Here is a 16203-nt window from a genome sequence, read left to right as displayed (position 1 = left end):
GAAAATACCAGCATACCTCATTGTTATTGGTTAATTGAGACATCCAATCATTGTAAAGCCCCTGTAATCATTATTTAGCTTCTTAATAGTCGGTAACAAGGTCCTGAAAATCCCAAAATGCATTATTATTAAAATTCATTAGATATTTTTGAGCATGGCAGAGGTTAAGGAAACCATTTTCATTCAGGCACAAGTGGCCTACGTGATTTCACACAGTCCAAGGAGAAGATCACATTTTTCTATCCTTGAAGTTATTTGTGCTATTTCAATAACTCTGCTGCTAAAAGTTAATTAATTCATTGTTTTACAACTAGCACTAAAGGCCATTGCTCAAATGAGCACTAAGTTGCACAGAAAAATAGCTGTCATATGTTATCAAGTGGATTCATTGCTGGAAAAGGTGGAATAATGATTCAAGTCTATTTGTCAGAATCTCTGAACGAATTTAGATGGGCTGTAAAATTTCCTTCTGCTCACTTGATGCGCTGGTCCTCCAACAAACGGAGCTCAGTGTCCCGGTAAAGGACTTGTACAATCACATCCATCTCCTCATCTGTTAGGAAACTCAAGTCAATCAGCTCCTCGACGTTGAACTCTAACTCCATGGCAAGAGGTCCAAAGCCAGGCAATTCTTCAAGAGATCACCAGCAGACTTTAGTTAGACTTTGTGGTGATGATGCTTTAGTGTTTTGCTGAATAGTTTAGCATCTTGCAGGCGAGTGAAAATGTTTCTATTAAGCTCCGTTTCTCACATGACCAACAATAAAGCGACATCCATCCCAATGCTGTCCATTTCTGAGGAATGAAAGTGCAGCAACCTCCATCGATCACAATTATTTTTTTTTAAGTGCTGGTCCCGGCAACAGTCACTGCAAGCAAACACAGAGAGAATTGTGAGATTTTACTCAATCGACAGATTTATGTTCTGCCTTGGGATAAAGTAATCCATGTGGGCAGCTAATGTGACAGCTCAGCTCTGCAGCTGAAACACTACTGTAGAGTAGTAATCTGCAGTTTAAACACAGTTTAAGAAGAAGAGGTCTCCCTTTTAAGTTATGAGGAGATTTTCTTTCTCTCAGAGCTTGTTAGTCTGTAGAATTCTCTTCTCCAGAAAGCAGTGGAGGCTGGGTCATTGAATTTATTCAAGGCTGAGTTAGACAGATTTTTGATAGGCAAGGGAGTCAAAGATTATGGAGGGCAGACAGGAAAGTGGAGCTGAGACCAGAACCAGATCAGCCATGATCTTATCGGATGGCGGAGCAGGCTCGAAGGGCCAAATGGCCTATTCCTAAGTCCTATGTTCCAGTACCTCTCCTCAGGAACACAGTGTATTAGACAATATATACATTCCAGAACTGCCCAGCTGCTTGTGCTGCCCCTGTCTGGCCCCACATGCTGCTGCCCATCCCCTTGTCCCAACGCTGACCGGTCCCTCACCCTGTCCCCTTCTCTTGCCACTGCCCGGCCCTGGGTTTAGCTCTGCTTTTAAGGTTAAGACTCCTTGTTCTGGACTCCCCCACCTGTGGAAATAGTTCCTCTCTCTACCTACACTATCAAATCCTTTAATCTTCTTAAAACACCTCAATTAGATCACCCTTTAATCACCTATACTCAAGGGAATACAAGCCTAATGGTTTGGTGTTACTGTTACTTTCGTTCCTGATGTTCCTCTAGTGTTTCTGACACATCAGTGATTTAGCAACAAAAACTGTTTTAGTCTGGTCAACAATCATAACTTGAATTCATGAAGCACCTTTACACTGCAGTGTATTAGGACAAAACTCAAGGATTAGCACAGGCTGGGAGTCCAAGGCCCATCACAATCACTGGGATAAATATTTACAATTACCACATCAGCAACATGGGAAATGACTTAAGCATCAGCAGACACACTTCTGTGGTTAGAAGGCCTGAAAGGAGCTCAAGGATCAGGATCAGGAAACTCTCCTGGATGTTGACTTGATTTCTCAAAGGTTTCAAAGTGAGGCTGCTGCCAATGGTACATCTTCAGACCCCACCCTCCTAACTGCTGCCAGGTATAGTTTGTACATGCACAAAATGCACAAACGTTACAAGTTCCAGTGATCACAGACTGAAAACAGACATGCCTTTCAATGCTGCAAGAAGAAGAAGGGGGGTGTGATGAGGAAGGGAAGCAGTGGGCGGAAAGAGCAACACAGTCGCTGATGAAACAATTCATGACTGATTAGGGCCATTTTAGGATGGTGAGAAGAGCAGAGGTTGGCCTGTCAGAAATTCAAAGAAGGAGCTCTGGGCTCCAAGCTGGGAGGGCATGACATGTTCAAAGACAGAGAGGATGTAGATGGGGCAGTAGTTGGTGATGATGGAGGAGTGAGAGTTTTTTTTGAGGAGAAGTTGATGACAGCAGTTTTGAAGAGAGGGGACAGTGTCATGGGACAATATGTACATTCCAAAACTGCCCGGCTCCAGCCTCTTGCCACTGTCCGGCCCCACATACTGCTGCCCATCCCCTCGTCCCAACATTGACTAGCCACTCGATCAAAGCCAGCCTGTATCTCTGAAAATGGGGAGGGGGTGAGATCAAATGAGCAGGCAATGGGCATCATGAATGAGATGAGCTTGGGAGAGGGCAAGGGAAGAGAGGGGAAGAAAAAGAGAGACAAGGGTTCAGGGCTAGAGTGAGTGAGTAACTGAGGAGATTAGGGCCAAAAGAGAGGAATCAAAGAGAAAACTCAGCAGAACAGCTGCATGGTCTCAATTTTGGTCACAGAGAAAACCATAATCAGTTTGCACAGTTTCTAACATGAGGTGGGGAAGGCAGGGGGAAAGAGGTTTAAGGCAAAGTGAGTGAAAGAGGGGTTTAAGGCAAGAGTACGCAGGGTAGAGAGGTTTGAGACAAGCTGGGGGGGGGGGGAAAGAGAGATTTAAGGCCAGGTGGGGGGGATTGAGGGGTTTAAGGCGAGGTGGGGGGGGGGAATGAGGGGTTTAAGGCGAGGTGGGGGGGGAATGAGGGGTTTAAGGCGAGGTGGGGAGGGGGAAAAGAGGTTTAAGGCGGGGGGGGAGGGGGAAAAGAGGTTTAAGGCGGGGGGGGAGGGGGAAAAGAGGTTTAAGGCGGGGGGGGAGGGGGAAAAGAGGTTTAAGGCGGGGGGGAGGGGGAAAAGAGGTTTAAGGCGGGGGGGGAGGGGGAAAAGAGGTTTAAGGCTGGGGGGGAGGGGGAAAAGAGGTTTAAGGCGGGGGGGGAGGGGGAAAAGAGGTTTAAGGCGGGGGGGGGAGGGGGAAAAGAGGTTTAAGGCGGGGGGGAGGGGGAAAAGAGGTTTAAGGCGGGGGGGGAGGGGGAAAAGAGGTTTAAGGCGGGGGGGAGGGGGAAAAGAGGTTTAAGGCGGGGGGGAGGGGGAAAAGAGGTTTAAGGCGGGGGGGGAGGGAAAAGAGGTTTAAGGCGGGGGGGGAGGGAAAAGAGGTTTAAGGCGGGGGGGGAGGGAAAAGAGGTTTAAGGCGGGGGGGGAGGGGGAAAAGAGGTTTAAGGCGGGGGGGGGAGGGGGAAAAGAGGTTTAAGGCAAGGGGGGGGGGAAAGAGGTTTAAGGCAAGGGGGGGGGGAAAAGAGGTTTAAGGCAAGGGGGGGGGAAAAGAGGTTTAAGGCAAGGGGGGGGGAAAAGAGGTTTAAGGCAAGGGGGGGGGGGAAAAGAGGTTTAAGGCAAGGGGGGGGGGGAAAAGAGGTTTAAGGCAAGGGGGGGGGGAAAAGAGGTTTAAGGCAAGGGGGGGGGGAAAAGAGGTTTAAGGCAAGGGGGGGAGGAAAAGAGGTTTAAGGCAAGGGGGGGAGGAAAAGAGGTTTAAGGCAAGGGGGGGGGGGGAAAGAGGTTTAAGGCAAGGGGGGGGGGGAAAGAGGTTTAAGGCAAGGGGGGGGGGGAAAGAGGTTTAAGGCAAGGGGGGGGGGGGAAAGAGGTTTAAGGCAAGGGGGGGGGGGAAAGAGGTTTAAGGCAAGGGGGGGGGGAAAGAGGTTTAAGGCAAGGGGGGGGGGGAGAAAGAGGTTTAAGGCAAGGGGGGGGGGGGAAAGAGAGGTTTAAGGCAAGGGGGGGGGAAAGAGAGGTTTAAGGCAAGGGGGGGGAAAGAGAGGTTTAAGGTAAGGGGGTGGGGAAGAGAGGTTTAAGGCAAGGGGGTGGGGAAGAGAGGTTTAAGGCAAGGGGGTGGGGAAGAGAGGTTTAAGGTGGGGGTGGGGAAGAGAGGTTTAAGGTGGGGGTGGGGAAGAGAGGTTTAAGGTGGGGGTGGGGAAGAGAGGTTTAAGGTGGGGGTGGGGAAGAGAGGTTTAAGGTGGGGGTGGGGAAGAGAGGTTTAAGGTGGGGGTGGGGAAGAGAGGTTTAAGGTGGGGGTGGGGAAGAGAGGTTTAAGGTGGGGGTGGGGAAGAGAGGTTTAAGGTGGGGGTGGGGAAGAGAGGTTTAAGGTGGGGGTGGGGAAGAGAGGTTTAAGGTGGGGGTGGGGAAGTTTCATGCGAGGCAAGAGGAAAGGGGTGTCAGATGAGGGGAAAGAGGATTAAGTAAGGTGAGAGGGGAAAAATATTTAAGATAGTTGGATATAGGAATAAGCTGCTTAGGGTTGGCCTCCATGCTGATCCTGTAGTGGTGGTTTCATAGAGGAAAGCACAGTAGTATTTGATGTGGTCAAGATCTGGTCTAAGCCAGTTGCATACCAGTATACTTAAGTTTGCAACCCTCAAAGAGTAATAAGATAGAGGTAAGAGAGTGTTTAAGCAATTCAACAACTGCAGAGATGTCATGAAGCGTGGAGAGCCAGAGGTGCAGGATTCAAGAATTAAAGAGTGTGGCTGTATGAAAAAGAAAATTTCCTATGGGAAGATGGAAAAAGTAGTGAAATTGGTAGAGGGTAACACATGGGTGGTGAGGAAGACCAAGAATTGGTTAGAGATAGCATCATCTGTGAGCAATGGCTATGTTGAAGGAATTAGCCAAGGCGGTGAGTGGCAAGTTTATGTGCCAGATGAGATTGAGAGAGAAAATAATGGTGGCAAATTCAGAAAAGAGAGGCATGGGGAGAAGCTTTTTTTAAAACTGGTTTGTACGTTCCTAGTCTTTTACTCTATAGCCAATTGAGCCAACTCTAGCTGTTCAGTTTGTCTTCCATTTAGAAATAAACTGGCAACCAAGTTCAATATAGTTTGCACCTTTTATTAAACTCAAAACAATGACAAATTTAGCAGTGGGACAACCAGAACCCGATTTATACATGTGCCTTCTGGCCACCTGAAATAAAAATCAAGCCTCAGTTCAATAATGAGGTTCCTGTATCTATTCTAGTCAAAATTTGCATTGCAGGTGCTCCGACCGATATAGTCCCCTAACCAACAGTGGAGGCCACAGAAAAAGAACCAAGTTTTTTTTTAAACTTACCCGAATGTGAAGCCAGGAGGACTTGTAGTGCCCCGTGCTTGACCCCCTTTTGTTTACCTCCCACACCCTTGCTTCTGATTCACCCACATGCCTTGGCTAATGGAGTACCGTGTCCAATTTTCAGCGCCAAACTTTAGGAAGGATGTGAAGGTTTTAGAGGAGATGCAGAAAAGATTTACAGGAGTGGTTCCAAGGATGAGGGACTTCAGTTACATGGATAGATTGGAAAAAAATGGGGTTGTTCTCCTTAAAGAAAAGGTTGAGAGGAGATTTGACAGGTGTTCAAAATCAGGAGGGGTGTAGATAGGGAGACACTGTTCCCATTGGCAGAAGGGTCAAGATCTAACCCATTTAAGCTGATTGGCTGGCAAAAGAACCAACAGCAATATGAAGAACTTTTTTGGGCAGCGAGTGGTTAGGTTCCGGAATGCACTGCCTGAGAACATAGTGGAGGCAGATACAATCATGGCTTTCAAAAGGGAATTGGATAAGTGCTGGAACAGAAACAAAAAAATGGCAGGGCTACGGGGAAAGGGCAAGGGAGTGGGTTGCTCTTGCAGAGAGTCAGCATAGACATGATGGACCAAATGGCTTCCATCTGTGCTGTAATCATTCTATGATTCAGTGTCTCAGTTGATCAGAATTTGAAGAGCCCAGTCCAGTGGGCAGTGTCAGGGTACATAATTGGTGCCCGCAGCTCACCGCACAATAATGAGGTCCTCAGGCCTCTGATATATCCAATTTTGAACACTCATGAATTTTGGCTTCACTGCTTTTTAACCACTGTTCAATTTCCTTTGAATTTTAAATATAAAATAGCCTTTTGATTGGAGGGATAATTCATCCCACCAAGTTACCACCACTCTATGTTTTTGGGGGTTTTATGGTGGTGTTCAGTATAAGTTACCACTCCTGTCAGGTGACTTTACAACCTCCATAAACAAGAGTGCCTTTAGCTGCACATTCTTTGGTCAATGTGGCAAGACCCAGACATCAAGATAGAGAACCTTACTGCTGTACTCTAGTTTACTGCAATATATCATACGCCATGTTGTGATTCTCTTCCCTTCAGTGGATCAATGAACATTTACTCCAACAGACTGCAGCTCAGTTTATGAACAGATGACTTTATTTATCGTTAAACACCATATGAACAGTACTTATAAAGAGCAATATAAACTTTACTATTCTCAAATCAATATAGTACATCTCTCTTGTGCTACCCCTTACATAGTGAAATACTGCTATGGAACCTCTCATTAGCAATTGATCCCACTCCCTAACATACACCTACCAACACACTCTTAGTCATACCCCCTACCCCTGACAAACGCACACTCACTAACAGCCTCACAAACTAACATATCCACTAACACACTCCAAAGCCATCTACTAACTTATGCACACACAATACATTTGAACTCTCATGAGCATGTACCCACACAAAACCACAATGTATTAACAACTGCCCACTCATATTAACAAGAACACACACTCATGCCATGCAGCTGATCGCATTCACATCAATATTCTCTTAGCCTAACACACATTAACTGTCACTAACAATTCTCTCTAACTTTCACACTTAGAGTGGCACTCACATTCTGTGCTCCTCACAGTTGCACTGTCTAATTCTTGCAACTTAATCTAGCAATCTGTGGCTAATGTAAAATGCAGACACTATCAACTTGGCCTGTTCCTTTGCTGAAGTTTTTCTTGCCCCTCCCAGACACTTAAACAATGTTTTTAACAAACTATCAGAGTTAATCAGCTCACGAGGCCTAATAAACTCCTTAACCCATTGAGACAGCTGGAGGCCTTCAATCAACTGAAGTGGTGTGACCAGAGCTCGCTGCAAAGATCAGCATTGGGTGAGTGCTCAGGTGAGCTTGCTTATTTTAACAATGACATTTACCTGATCAATTTAGATGAATTGCTTAACTCATGGGAAGAAAAGGTCCTAGGATCAGCAGAGGAGTAAGGCCCCAAAACAAGCCAGTAGGTGTACAATTGTGAAAGTTGAGTGGTTTTGAGTTTGCATTAGCACAGTCAGATTGTGACACCATAGATAGGAAATCTAACCACAGAGTGTAGAGAGAAAAACAGGACTGGATTTCTGTCTAATATGGAATGAGTTTTAAATACTACTTCAGCTTGTGATACACAGGCACAACTTAGCTGCCGTGGTTCCTGAATAACCTTTGTGTGCTTTCCTAAAGAAACTCTTATCGATCTCAGTTTTGAAATTTTCAACCAATGTTGCATTAACACCTACTTGGGGAAAGAGTTCCAGATTTCCACTAACCTTTGTCTGCAGTGCTTCTGACATCACCCCTGAACCATTTAACTCTAATATTAAGCCTATATCCTGTTGTTCTGGACTCCTACACCAAAGAAAATAGTTTCTATCTACCTTATCAATCATTACTAAACACTTCAATTAAATCACCCCTTCATTTTCTGTATTCCAGAGAATACAAACCTAATCCATGCAAACTGTCCTCATGATTTAACTCTTTCAGTTCTGGTGAGCCTGCACTGCATGCCCACCAAGGCCAATATATCCTTCCTGCAATGTTGTGCCCAGAACGGAACACAGTACTCCAGGGCTTTATATAAATTCTCCCCCTTTGTATTTCAGTTCCTTTGAGATAAAGACCAACATTCCATGTTATTTTTTGTACCTGTCCAACAGCTTTTAGTGATTTCTGTGCTTGGACTCCTAAATCTTTCTGCTCATCCACAATCCCTAGCTTCTTGCCATTTAGAAAATACTCTGATCCATCTTTCTTTCGTTCAAAGTGGATAACCTCATACTATCCTACATTGAACTCCATCTTCTCCAATTTTGCCCACTCACTTAATCTATCAATGTCCCTTAGCAACTTTCTGCTCCCATCTGCACTATTTACTACGCCACCTAACTTGGTGTTGTCACCAAACTTAGATATATAGCTCTCTGGGGGATAAATTAGAAAAGGTCCATTTTCGGGCACAGGAATAGTGATGACCCTGTGCCCGGTCTAGTTGAGGCAGGCAACACGCAAACGTCATGCTGTCTCCTCATCAAAATGATTTTAATGTGCAGCCTAGCCCGGAATGCACAGCTGACTGGCTGCACACTCAACAGGTTGCCCAGCAGCATGTGTGGCACAGTTAGACTTAAATTAGTACAATCCTTCTTTAAAAAAATGCAGCTACACTCATGCAACAGGAGATACTGCAACTGTCTCTGAAACACTTTGCTAGAAGGGAAAGCACAGCAATTGGAGCAACAGGCAAGGGAGATGGTTCCCAGGTTTTCTGATGCAGCACTGAGGCATTAGTGATAGAAGTGGAAAGCAGGAACGATGCATGTTGCTACAGGGGCCAGGAGGCCTTCAAGGCACACCCTGAGAAGGGAATAGGAGCAGGTGGCCATGGAAGTCAATTCATGGAGTCTGACCTTAAGGATAAAGTTCAATGACCTCACCCGAGTGGGTCAAGATCAGTGAATGCTTCTTCACATGACTTCTCCTGTCCACAGTCCATCAACGTCTCACTCGTCAGCAATCAGGACTCATGCCTAACTTTCAGGTATTCTTTCCTACCCTCACACATGTACCAATGCTCTCAGCCTCATACCCACTTCTCGCTGCTTCCATATACCTTCAGTTATGGCAGGCACATCACCCAAATACATTGCAACACACTCATGACAGTCTTCCCTTTCTCTTCCAGGACACAGAGGCCCATAACCGCAGGGAGCAGCAGAGAACTGGTGGGGGACAGGCACACCTGCATCTACTGAGCTGTCTGGAGGAGTCGGTGCTCTACATCAAGGGGTCGGCTGTTACTGAGGCCACTGCATTTGGTGTCATCGAGAACATTCAAGATGATGGTATTTTCCTGCCTAATGCCTCTTCTCAAATTCCACCTCACCCTCCTATCTGGCATGAAGTGCAAGCTGCAGATGGTGTGACCATGGACCTCTTGCTTTCCACCCCAGTCTGCTTCCCTCACCCCAACTCCCCCCTTCTGTATTTTTGCTTTCAGATTCCCAAGAACTTCTCCGTGGCCAGCCAGTGCAGCTTCCTCATGAACGAGAGCTATATCAGACCTCTGATGAAGAAGCACAGTCACTTGATCTGACATTCACAGTCACCAGCTCAGATACTGACACTGTACGAACTTCAGAGGGCAGTTTAGAGTAGGGATCAGCATATGGTGAGCCATTGGGCCCGAGTGGGTTACAGCCAGACGAGAGGGAAAGCATAGTTTGTCTGCCATCTTATCGGGGGCGAGGTCACAGATGAGTTTTGCTGCAGAGAACTCGGACGGGGAGTTCAATGGCATGACGTACAGAAGAACATTGATGGGCATGCACACCAAGATGCTTGGTGCATTAACAAGTGTGCCATAGACCTGTTGTCACCGTCAAGGGACATGGAGGAGTCTGGCTTCCATTTAGCACAGGCTTCGCACAAAGCTTGAAACCCACCCTTTCCAGCATGGAACTGGTGGCCAACTCCATGACAGCACTTGCAGTCCCACCCATGATGCAGCCTCCAGTGGCCGATGTCTTAGTTTCCATTGTCGCACAGGAAGCCACCCAATGTCTCAAGTTCTGCAGTGGAAGCTCAGACTGAGGTCATCAGAGCCGTGTTTGTTGCCATGCAGACTCAGACTGCTGCCATCATTGCTGTGGATACCAGTGCTCAAACAGGCATGCAGGCTTTCACAGCAGGTCAGCTTGCTGCCATTGTAAGCTTGGTCTGCTGTCATCATGGCTGTGGATTACAATGTTCAAAGGGGCTTGCAGGGTGTCACATAGGCCAGCAATCTCTCTTCCAACAGATTACTAGGATTTCTTAGGCGCTGCCTTGGGGGAGTGCGTCAGTGGCTCCATGGAGCACAGACGTTCTGTCGTCTCTCAGGAATGACAGCATTCGTACTCCCACCACTACCACTCTGCTAGTGCCCTTGCTGTTCCTCTCAGCCAGTCAGCCCAGACTGCTGTCACGTATGCGGGGTAGTGCAGTCCGAAGCCAGGTCCACAAGGCCCAGAGCTGCTCAAGGTTGTTCTGCAAAGCCATCTGCAGTCTTCCCCAGTGAATGATACAAAGATCATTCAGGAGCACCTCTCCTACCTCCACTTCAGCCAGGAGCAGTGTCTGAAGCACCAGTAACGTCATGGAGCAAGTCATTGGTGTGCTGAAGTAATGGTTCTGCTGCCTGGACCACTTGGCAGTAGCCCTCCAATACTCACCGGAGCATGTTTCCAAGTTTGTGGTGATCTGCTGCGTCCTCCATAACCTTGCTATCATGAGGGTACAGCCCTTACCACCAGGCATATGGAGGCCAACTTGGCAGGAAGAGGAATGGAGGAGGGATTCAGGAACACTTCACTCCAGATGAGCTGTCCATGAGCGAATACTGAGACGCCAGTTCCCCTAAGATGTCATCCTTTCATCGCAGTTGTTCCACAATTCCCCACTTTTCAATCCATCTGCTCTGTACTATCACAGTGTCCTTCTGGCCAAAATCCTGAAATAAAAGCCATTAACAAAAAAAAATTCCATAACTAAGTGAATTGCTCTTTCGGAGAGCTGATGCAAATACGATGGGCTGAATGGTCTTCTGCGCTGTAACAATTTTGTGATTCTGTGAGAACAATATTACCCAACAACACTTTACCTGCACAAAACTGAACTATTCACCCTAGTGCATTCCCTTAATGCCTATCTTGAAGGTGACTTTGCCTGGCCTAGTGCTGCTACGCAATGCTACCCCAGAGGCTACAGCAAGGCTGGTGGAACTTATATTTGCTGGTGCAGAGTTAGTGGAAATACAGTGTTCTGTGTTATTGGAGGAATTTTACAAACCTTTTTGATTTTCAAGGGAGTGGTGGTGGATCTTGACAAGGAGGTCAGAGGAGTTTATTGGCCTGTCAGGAGAAGGTCTGCTTCAGTAATGGGGGCTATAGTTGTAGTCCTTCTTGGGTTGCAGCATGATTTGCCCTACAGCGCCATACTCACCCTGCTGTGAGTTGCAGGTCGGGTTGTTGGTTGTAGTTTAGTGACCACCTCCTTGGTGAAATGTAGGTGCCTCAGACACTGCTCCGAGCTGAAGTGGAGGTAGGAGAGCTGGTCCTGAATGATTTTTGCTGGTAGGACAAATCATGCTGCAACCCAAGAAGGACTACAACTACAGCCTCCATTACTGAAGCAGACTTTCTCCGGACAGGCCAATGAACTCCTCTGACCTCCTTGTCAAGATCCACCACCACTCCCTTGCAAATTGAAAAAGTTTGTAAAATTCCTCCAGTAACACAGAACATGGTACTTCCACTAACTCTGCACCAGCAAATATAAGTCAAAAGCATCTCACCTGGCAGTTGGATGGTTAGCCCTTTAAATAACATTAATGGGAGGGTGGGGCGGGGGAGTCCCTTGTGCAGCTAAATGCATGTTCAGCTGGGAGTGCTTAAGACAGGATATTAACTTGACTTGTGTGGTCGAAAATGGCAGATTGTGTGCCATTTCAGCATTAGAGGCCATTTGACATCACAATCTGCCCACAGCATGCTTCCAGCACACACATGGCATGCCCGTGCTTGTGCCTTATGTCATGCAGGCCCCCATCTGCCAAAAATGAGGCATGTTAATTTTGTCACATGGACATTAAATGTAAAATTGTTGCTGGGAAGAAGAGAAGGCCTGTTACCAGGGGTTGCCAGGCCCTTTTGCATGTTAACAGACAGTGTTTGTAGACAAAGGACCATTCCCTGACACACACAATACACAGGGCCAAGACATGGTCAGACCAGTTAGTCACATGACTAACCTGCTTGGCAACCTGAGGGTTTCTGAATTGTACAGTTTGAACTGAGAGCCTGCGGAAGGCAGAATGCTCCTGGACTGAAGCAGACCTCCATTCCTGTCTGCTCCCATCTCTTTCTCACGGAACTGAATCCACTTAAGACAGATGAACCCCAAGAGAGGAAAGTCTCCTACAGTGAACAAGGTTTAAGAAGAATACTGGGCCCCAACAAAAAGCAAGATCTACCTACAATCAAGGACTCTGCAGTGGGCTCGAAGAACCATAACAGCTCTTCAGATATTGCCTGAAACCTTTCCACTTTATTTTTCTTCTGCTCTCTCTGTCCCTATCTGCATGTGTGTATCGCGTATGCATGCTAGCGTGGGCGCGTCGTGTATCCGTAGTCATTAACTGAATGAGAGTTTAAGTTTAATAAAATTTCACTTTTCTTCTTTAAACCTAAGAAAACCTGTTGTGCTGGTTTCCTTGTCTTATAATTGGAAAGCGGTGAACAAGGATTCACCAAGGGGGAGCTAAAAACAGTGTATTTAAAATAAAACCCTGCTACAGTAAGACCAGGTGAAGACTAAAAGGGAACCCTAGACCTCTTTCTTACCTGGTTGTAACAGAAATTTGGGTGCTAGCATCCGGAATTGACCCACAGACAAATGAGAAAAATTGGAAGGGGGAAGGAAGCCAAATTGTTCCCAATCATAAAAAAAGAGCAAGATTATTGCAGGTTTTCTTGTGATCATGTGTGATTGAATACTAATATGTCTACAACTGAACCTAGTAGCTCTCCAAGCCAGGCTGAAGTAACTGGGGATAAGTTAAAAGCACTGTCTATGGGGGAGTTGAGGAAAATGGCTGAGCAGTGTGGGATCATTATATGTGGCAAGGCTAGAAAGTCTGAACTCCTAAGGCTAGTGGCCAACCATTTTTCCCTTGAATCTGAAGAGGCAGAAACAGTGTTAGAAGCAGACCTAGACAGGGTACTGCTAGCAAAGATACAATTGGAACAAAGGGAACTTGAATTAAAGGAGAGAGAGAAAGAGAGAACCTTCCAGAAGGAACATGAAGAAAATGGAAGACAGGAGAAGGAACGAGAGAGAGAAAGAGTAAAAATATTCCAGAAAGAATGCCAAGAAAGAGAGCTGAAGTGGCTTGAGTTATCTAGGGGCGACAGAGTAACCCCAGTGAAAGCATGGCCAATATGGAAGAGCATAATTCAGGGCTGAGTACAGATTGTTAAAGCTAGCTCATCTAATCCCAAAATTCAATTGAGGAATGTGGAGGCATTTTCTGTGTCCTTTGGGAAACTGGCAAGGCAGCTAAAATGGCAAACTGAGACCTGATCTCTTTTACTACAAAGGAAGCTAACTGGAAAAGCCCATGAGGTTTATTCCCTGTTAATGGATGAGATATCATCAAATTATGAACTGACCAAAAATACTATCCTCGGGGCATATGAATTAGTACCCGAAGCCTATCGCCAAAAGTTTAGAACCCTCAAAAAGCAAACTAATCAAACTTATCTGGAATTTGAAAGAAGTAAGCAACTGGCTTTTGACCAGTGGCTGAGGGCGGCTTAAAGTACAGCTCAACTATGAGAATCTCAGGTAAGTAGTTCTGTTAGAGGAATTTAAAAACTCTCTCCCACTCTCCATAAAGACCCATGTAGAGGAGTAGCAGGTTCAGAGAGCCTGGCAAGTGACCGTTCTGGCCAATGACTTTGCTTTAATTTCTAAGTCTGTTTCCCAGGGAGAACCTTTTGTAATCACCCCCACTGATCCAAAAAGGGCAAAGGGTGGGAAGGTGATAGAAGCCCAGGCAGACGTGGGAGAGAAAGGAAAGCAAGCGACACAGCGGGCCCTCCTTCAGCCAAAAAGGAAGGTGCTGTGAACAAGAGTGAGACCCGGACACCTGTGTGCTTCCATTGTAATAAAGCAGGGCATTTAAAAGCTAACTGCTAGAAACTAAAGTGAAAACTGGTAGGGTTAATCAGGGCACACCTACTCAGTGAAGAATAGAACCTGATGGAAAGCACTCCAGAACAAGCTGTGGCTTTAATTGCATTAAGAGTGAAATCCAGAAAGCTTACGTCTACAAGTGCAGGAAAATTTAATAGGATTCCTGAGGGTTATCAAGGTTTTGTGCCTGAAGGGAGAGTAACCCCCTACCCCTCGAGTGGGGAAAGAAAGCCCATAGTAATTCTCAGGGACACAGGGGCCACTGAATCCCTTTTACTGGGAAAAGGCCTGACCTTTCCCCCAGAGAGTGCAGTGAACACCAAAATGGTGGTGAATGGTATTGGAGAGCAATGTATGCCTGTACCTGTACACCAGGTGCACCTGGAGTGCAACCTAGTTTCGGGACTGGTGACTGCAGGGATTGTCCCTAGTTTGCCTGTGGACGGGATTGACCTGCTCCGAGGTAATGATCTGGCGGGGGTGAAGGTGGTAGGCTCCTCCTCCCCAGTAGTGAAAGAAAGACCGCAGGAGGTCAGAGAGACAGGTCAGTGGCGGAAGACGGACCACTGCAGTTTCCTTGAATGCGTAGTGGATCAGTCCATGATCAAACCAGCTCCCCCAGAGGAGATTGCATTGGCACTGCAGGCAGATGACCATGAGGTCTGCCTGTCCAAGACTTTCTTTGGAAAGTTAGGAGACCCAGAGAATGAATTAAATGGATTTTCCCCAGCTGAGGCTCAGCAAGCCGACCCAGTATTGCAAGAGTTAGCACAGGCTGCCCAGTCTGAAAGTGAAGCAGAGGGAGTCCCTGATTGCTACTATTTAAAGAATGAGACACTGATGAGGAAATGGAGTTCTCCTCACAGACCTGAGAGCAAGGGGTGGGCAGTAGTTCACTAGTTAGTGGTACTGGAGATAAATATTAAGAAGGGCCCATGAGACTACAGTGGCTGTACATGCTGGTATACAAAAGATCAAAGCCCGCATAAGAGCAGTTTAACTGGCCAAAACGCCACAAAGATGTGGTGGAGTACTGCAGGAGTTGCCACATGTGACGGGTTGAGGGGATACCCCAACCTACAGTGAACCCTGCACCCCTAAGTCCTGTACCAGTGTTAGGAGGACCCTCCAGCAGAGGGCTGGTGAACAAAGGGACCCTCGCCGAGAACAAAAGGGGACAGGCAGGCACGAGGCTGGCATGTTTAGCAAGGGAAGGGGGAAAAAGCGACCAAGAGGGTAAGTGAAAGGAAGTCCAGGAGGAATCCCGGATGAAAACCCCTACTGTGCAGTCAGCCAACCCCAAAAAATGTGAAATGTTAGACCCCACATCCTCCTATATAAATGCAGACACTAGATGCACCCCAACAGAGTTGCTAACAGCATTTACAGGAACCTGCAGAGACAAAGAAAGACCTCTAGGGGGGCAGAGAAACCATGAGGGTGATACCTCACCTAGTTGAAGTTCCACAGGGGAGTGCAGTAGAGTCTGCACACATACCTGCAGGCAGGAGTGTCCCAGAGTACAAAGGTAGATTAACAAAGAATCTCCCCCACAGTCAGAGAAAAAGGGAACCACCCATTCCCTGAAATCAAAAGCCTTTGTATAACTCAGCAAAGCACTGAAAAAGAGTTCAGGATAGACCCGCTCACTACTGACTCTCTTGGAAAAAATTCCAATTTAGAGCTATTTAAATCTAACTCCCCCACCCTCTTGGCAGACCCCGCAACAGGAATAAAGACCCTAGGCAGTCATGGCAATGGGCAAACTGAAGAAAAACTTCTCCAAAGAACAACATGGTTAATGGGAAGCCAAAAAGGGGAAATTAAAGCAACACTGGCACCAAGAAAAGCAGTTTGGTAAGTAATAGGATTCATGAATGAATGGGAATGAATGATAGAAATGCATGGTTTTCTGTATTGTATATTTTCTCTCAACCCTTTTAATGAAATGCCCTTTTCTCAAATCACATTTCATTCCCCTGGGTGTGGTGGTGTCATTGCAGGCCCCCACCTGCCAAGAATGGGGTATATTAATTTTGCCACATGGACAT

At 46.6% G+C, this 16203-nt stretch overlaps 1 protein-coding gene across 1 annotated transcript in view; it reads right to left on the bottom strand.

Moving 5' to 3' along the window:
- The window catches only part of LOC137347042 (synaptotagmin-like protein 1), a 72056-nt gene extending 64615 nt beyond the window's left edge, over positions 1–7441 (bottom strand). Inside the window, exons 1-2 of the mRNA XM_068011047.1 lie at positions 7297–7441; positions 478–869 (exon numbers count right to left, since the gene is read on the bottom strand). Of these exons, the coding sequence (XP_067867148.1) occupies positions 478–605 (128 nt within the window). The 5' untranslated portion in view covers positions 606–869; positions 7297–7441. The remainder of the gene's footprint in view (positions 1–477; positions 870–7296) is intronic.
- Positions 7442–16203: the final 8762 nt, after the last annotated feature.

This window comes from Heterodontus francisci, chromosome 31 (genome assembly GCF_036365525.1).
Source record: "Heterodontus francisci isolate sHetFra1 chromosome 31, sHetFra1.hap1, whole genome shotgun sequence".
Lineage (NCBI taxonomy): Eukaryota > Metazoa > Chordata > Chondrichthyes > Heterodontiformes > Heterodontidae > Heterodontus > Heterodontus francisci.
The sequence above is the reverse complement of the archived record's forward strand: the minus strand, read 5'-3'. Positions and strand labels throughout refer to the sequence as shown.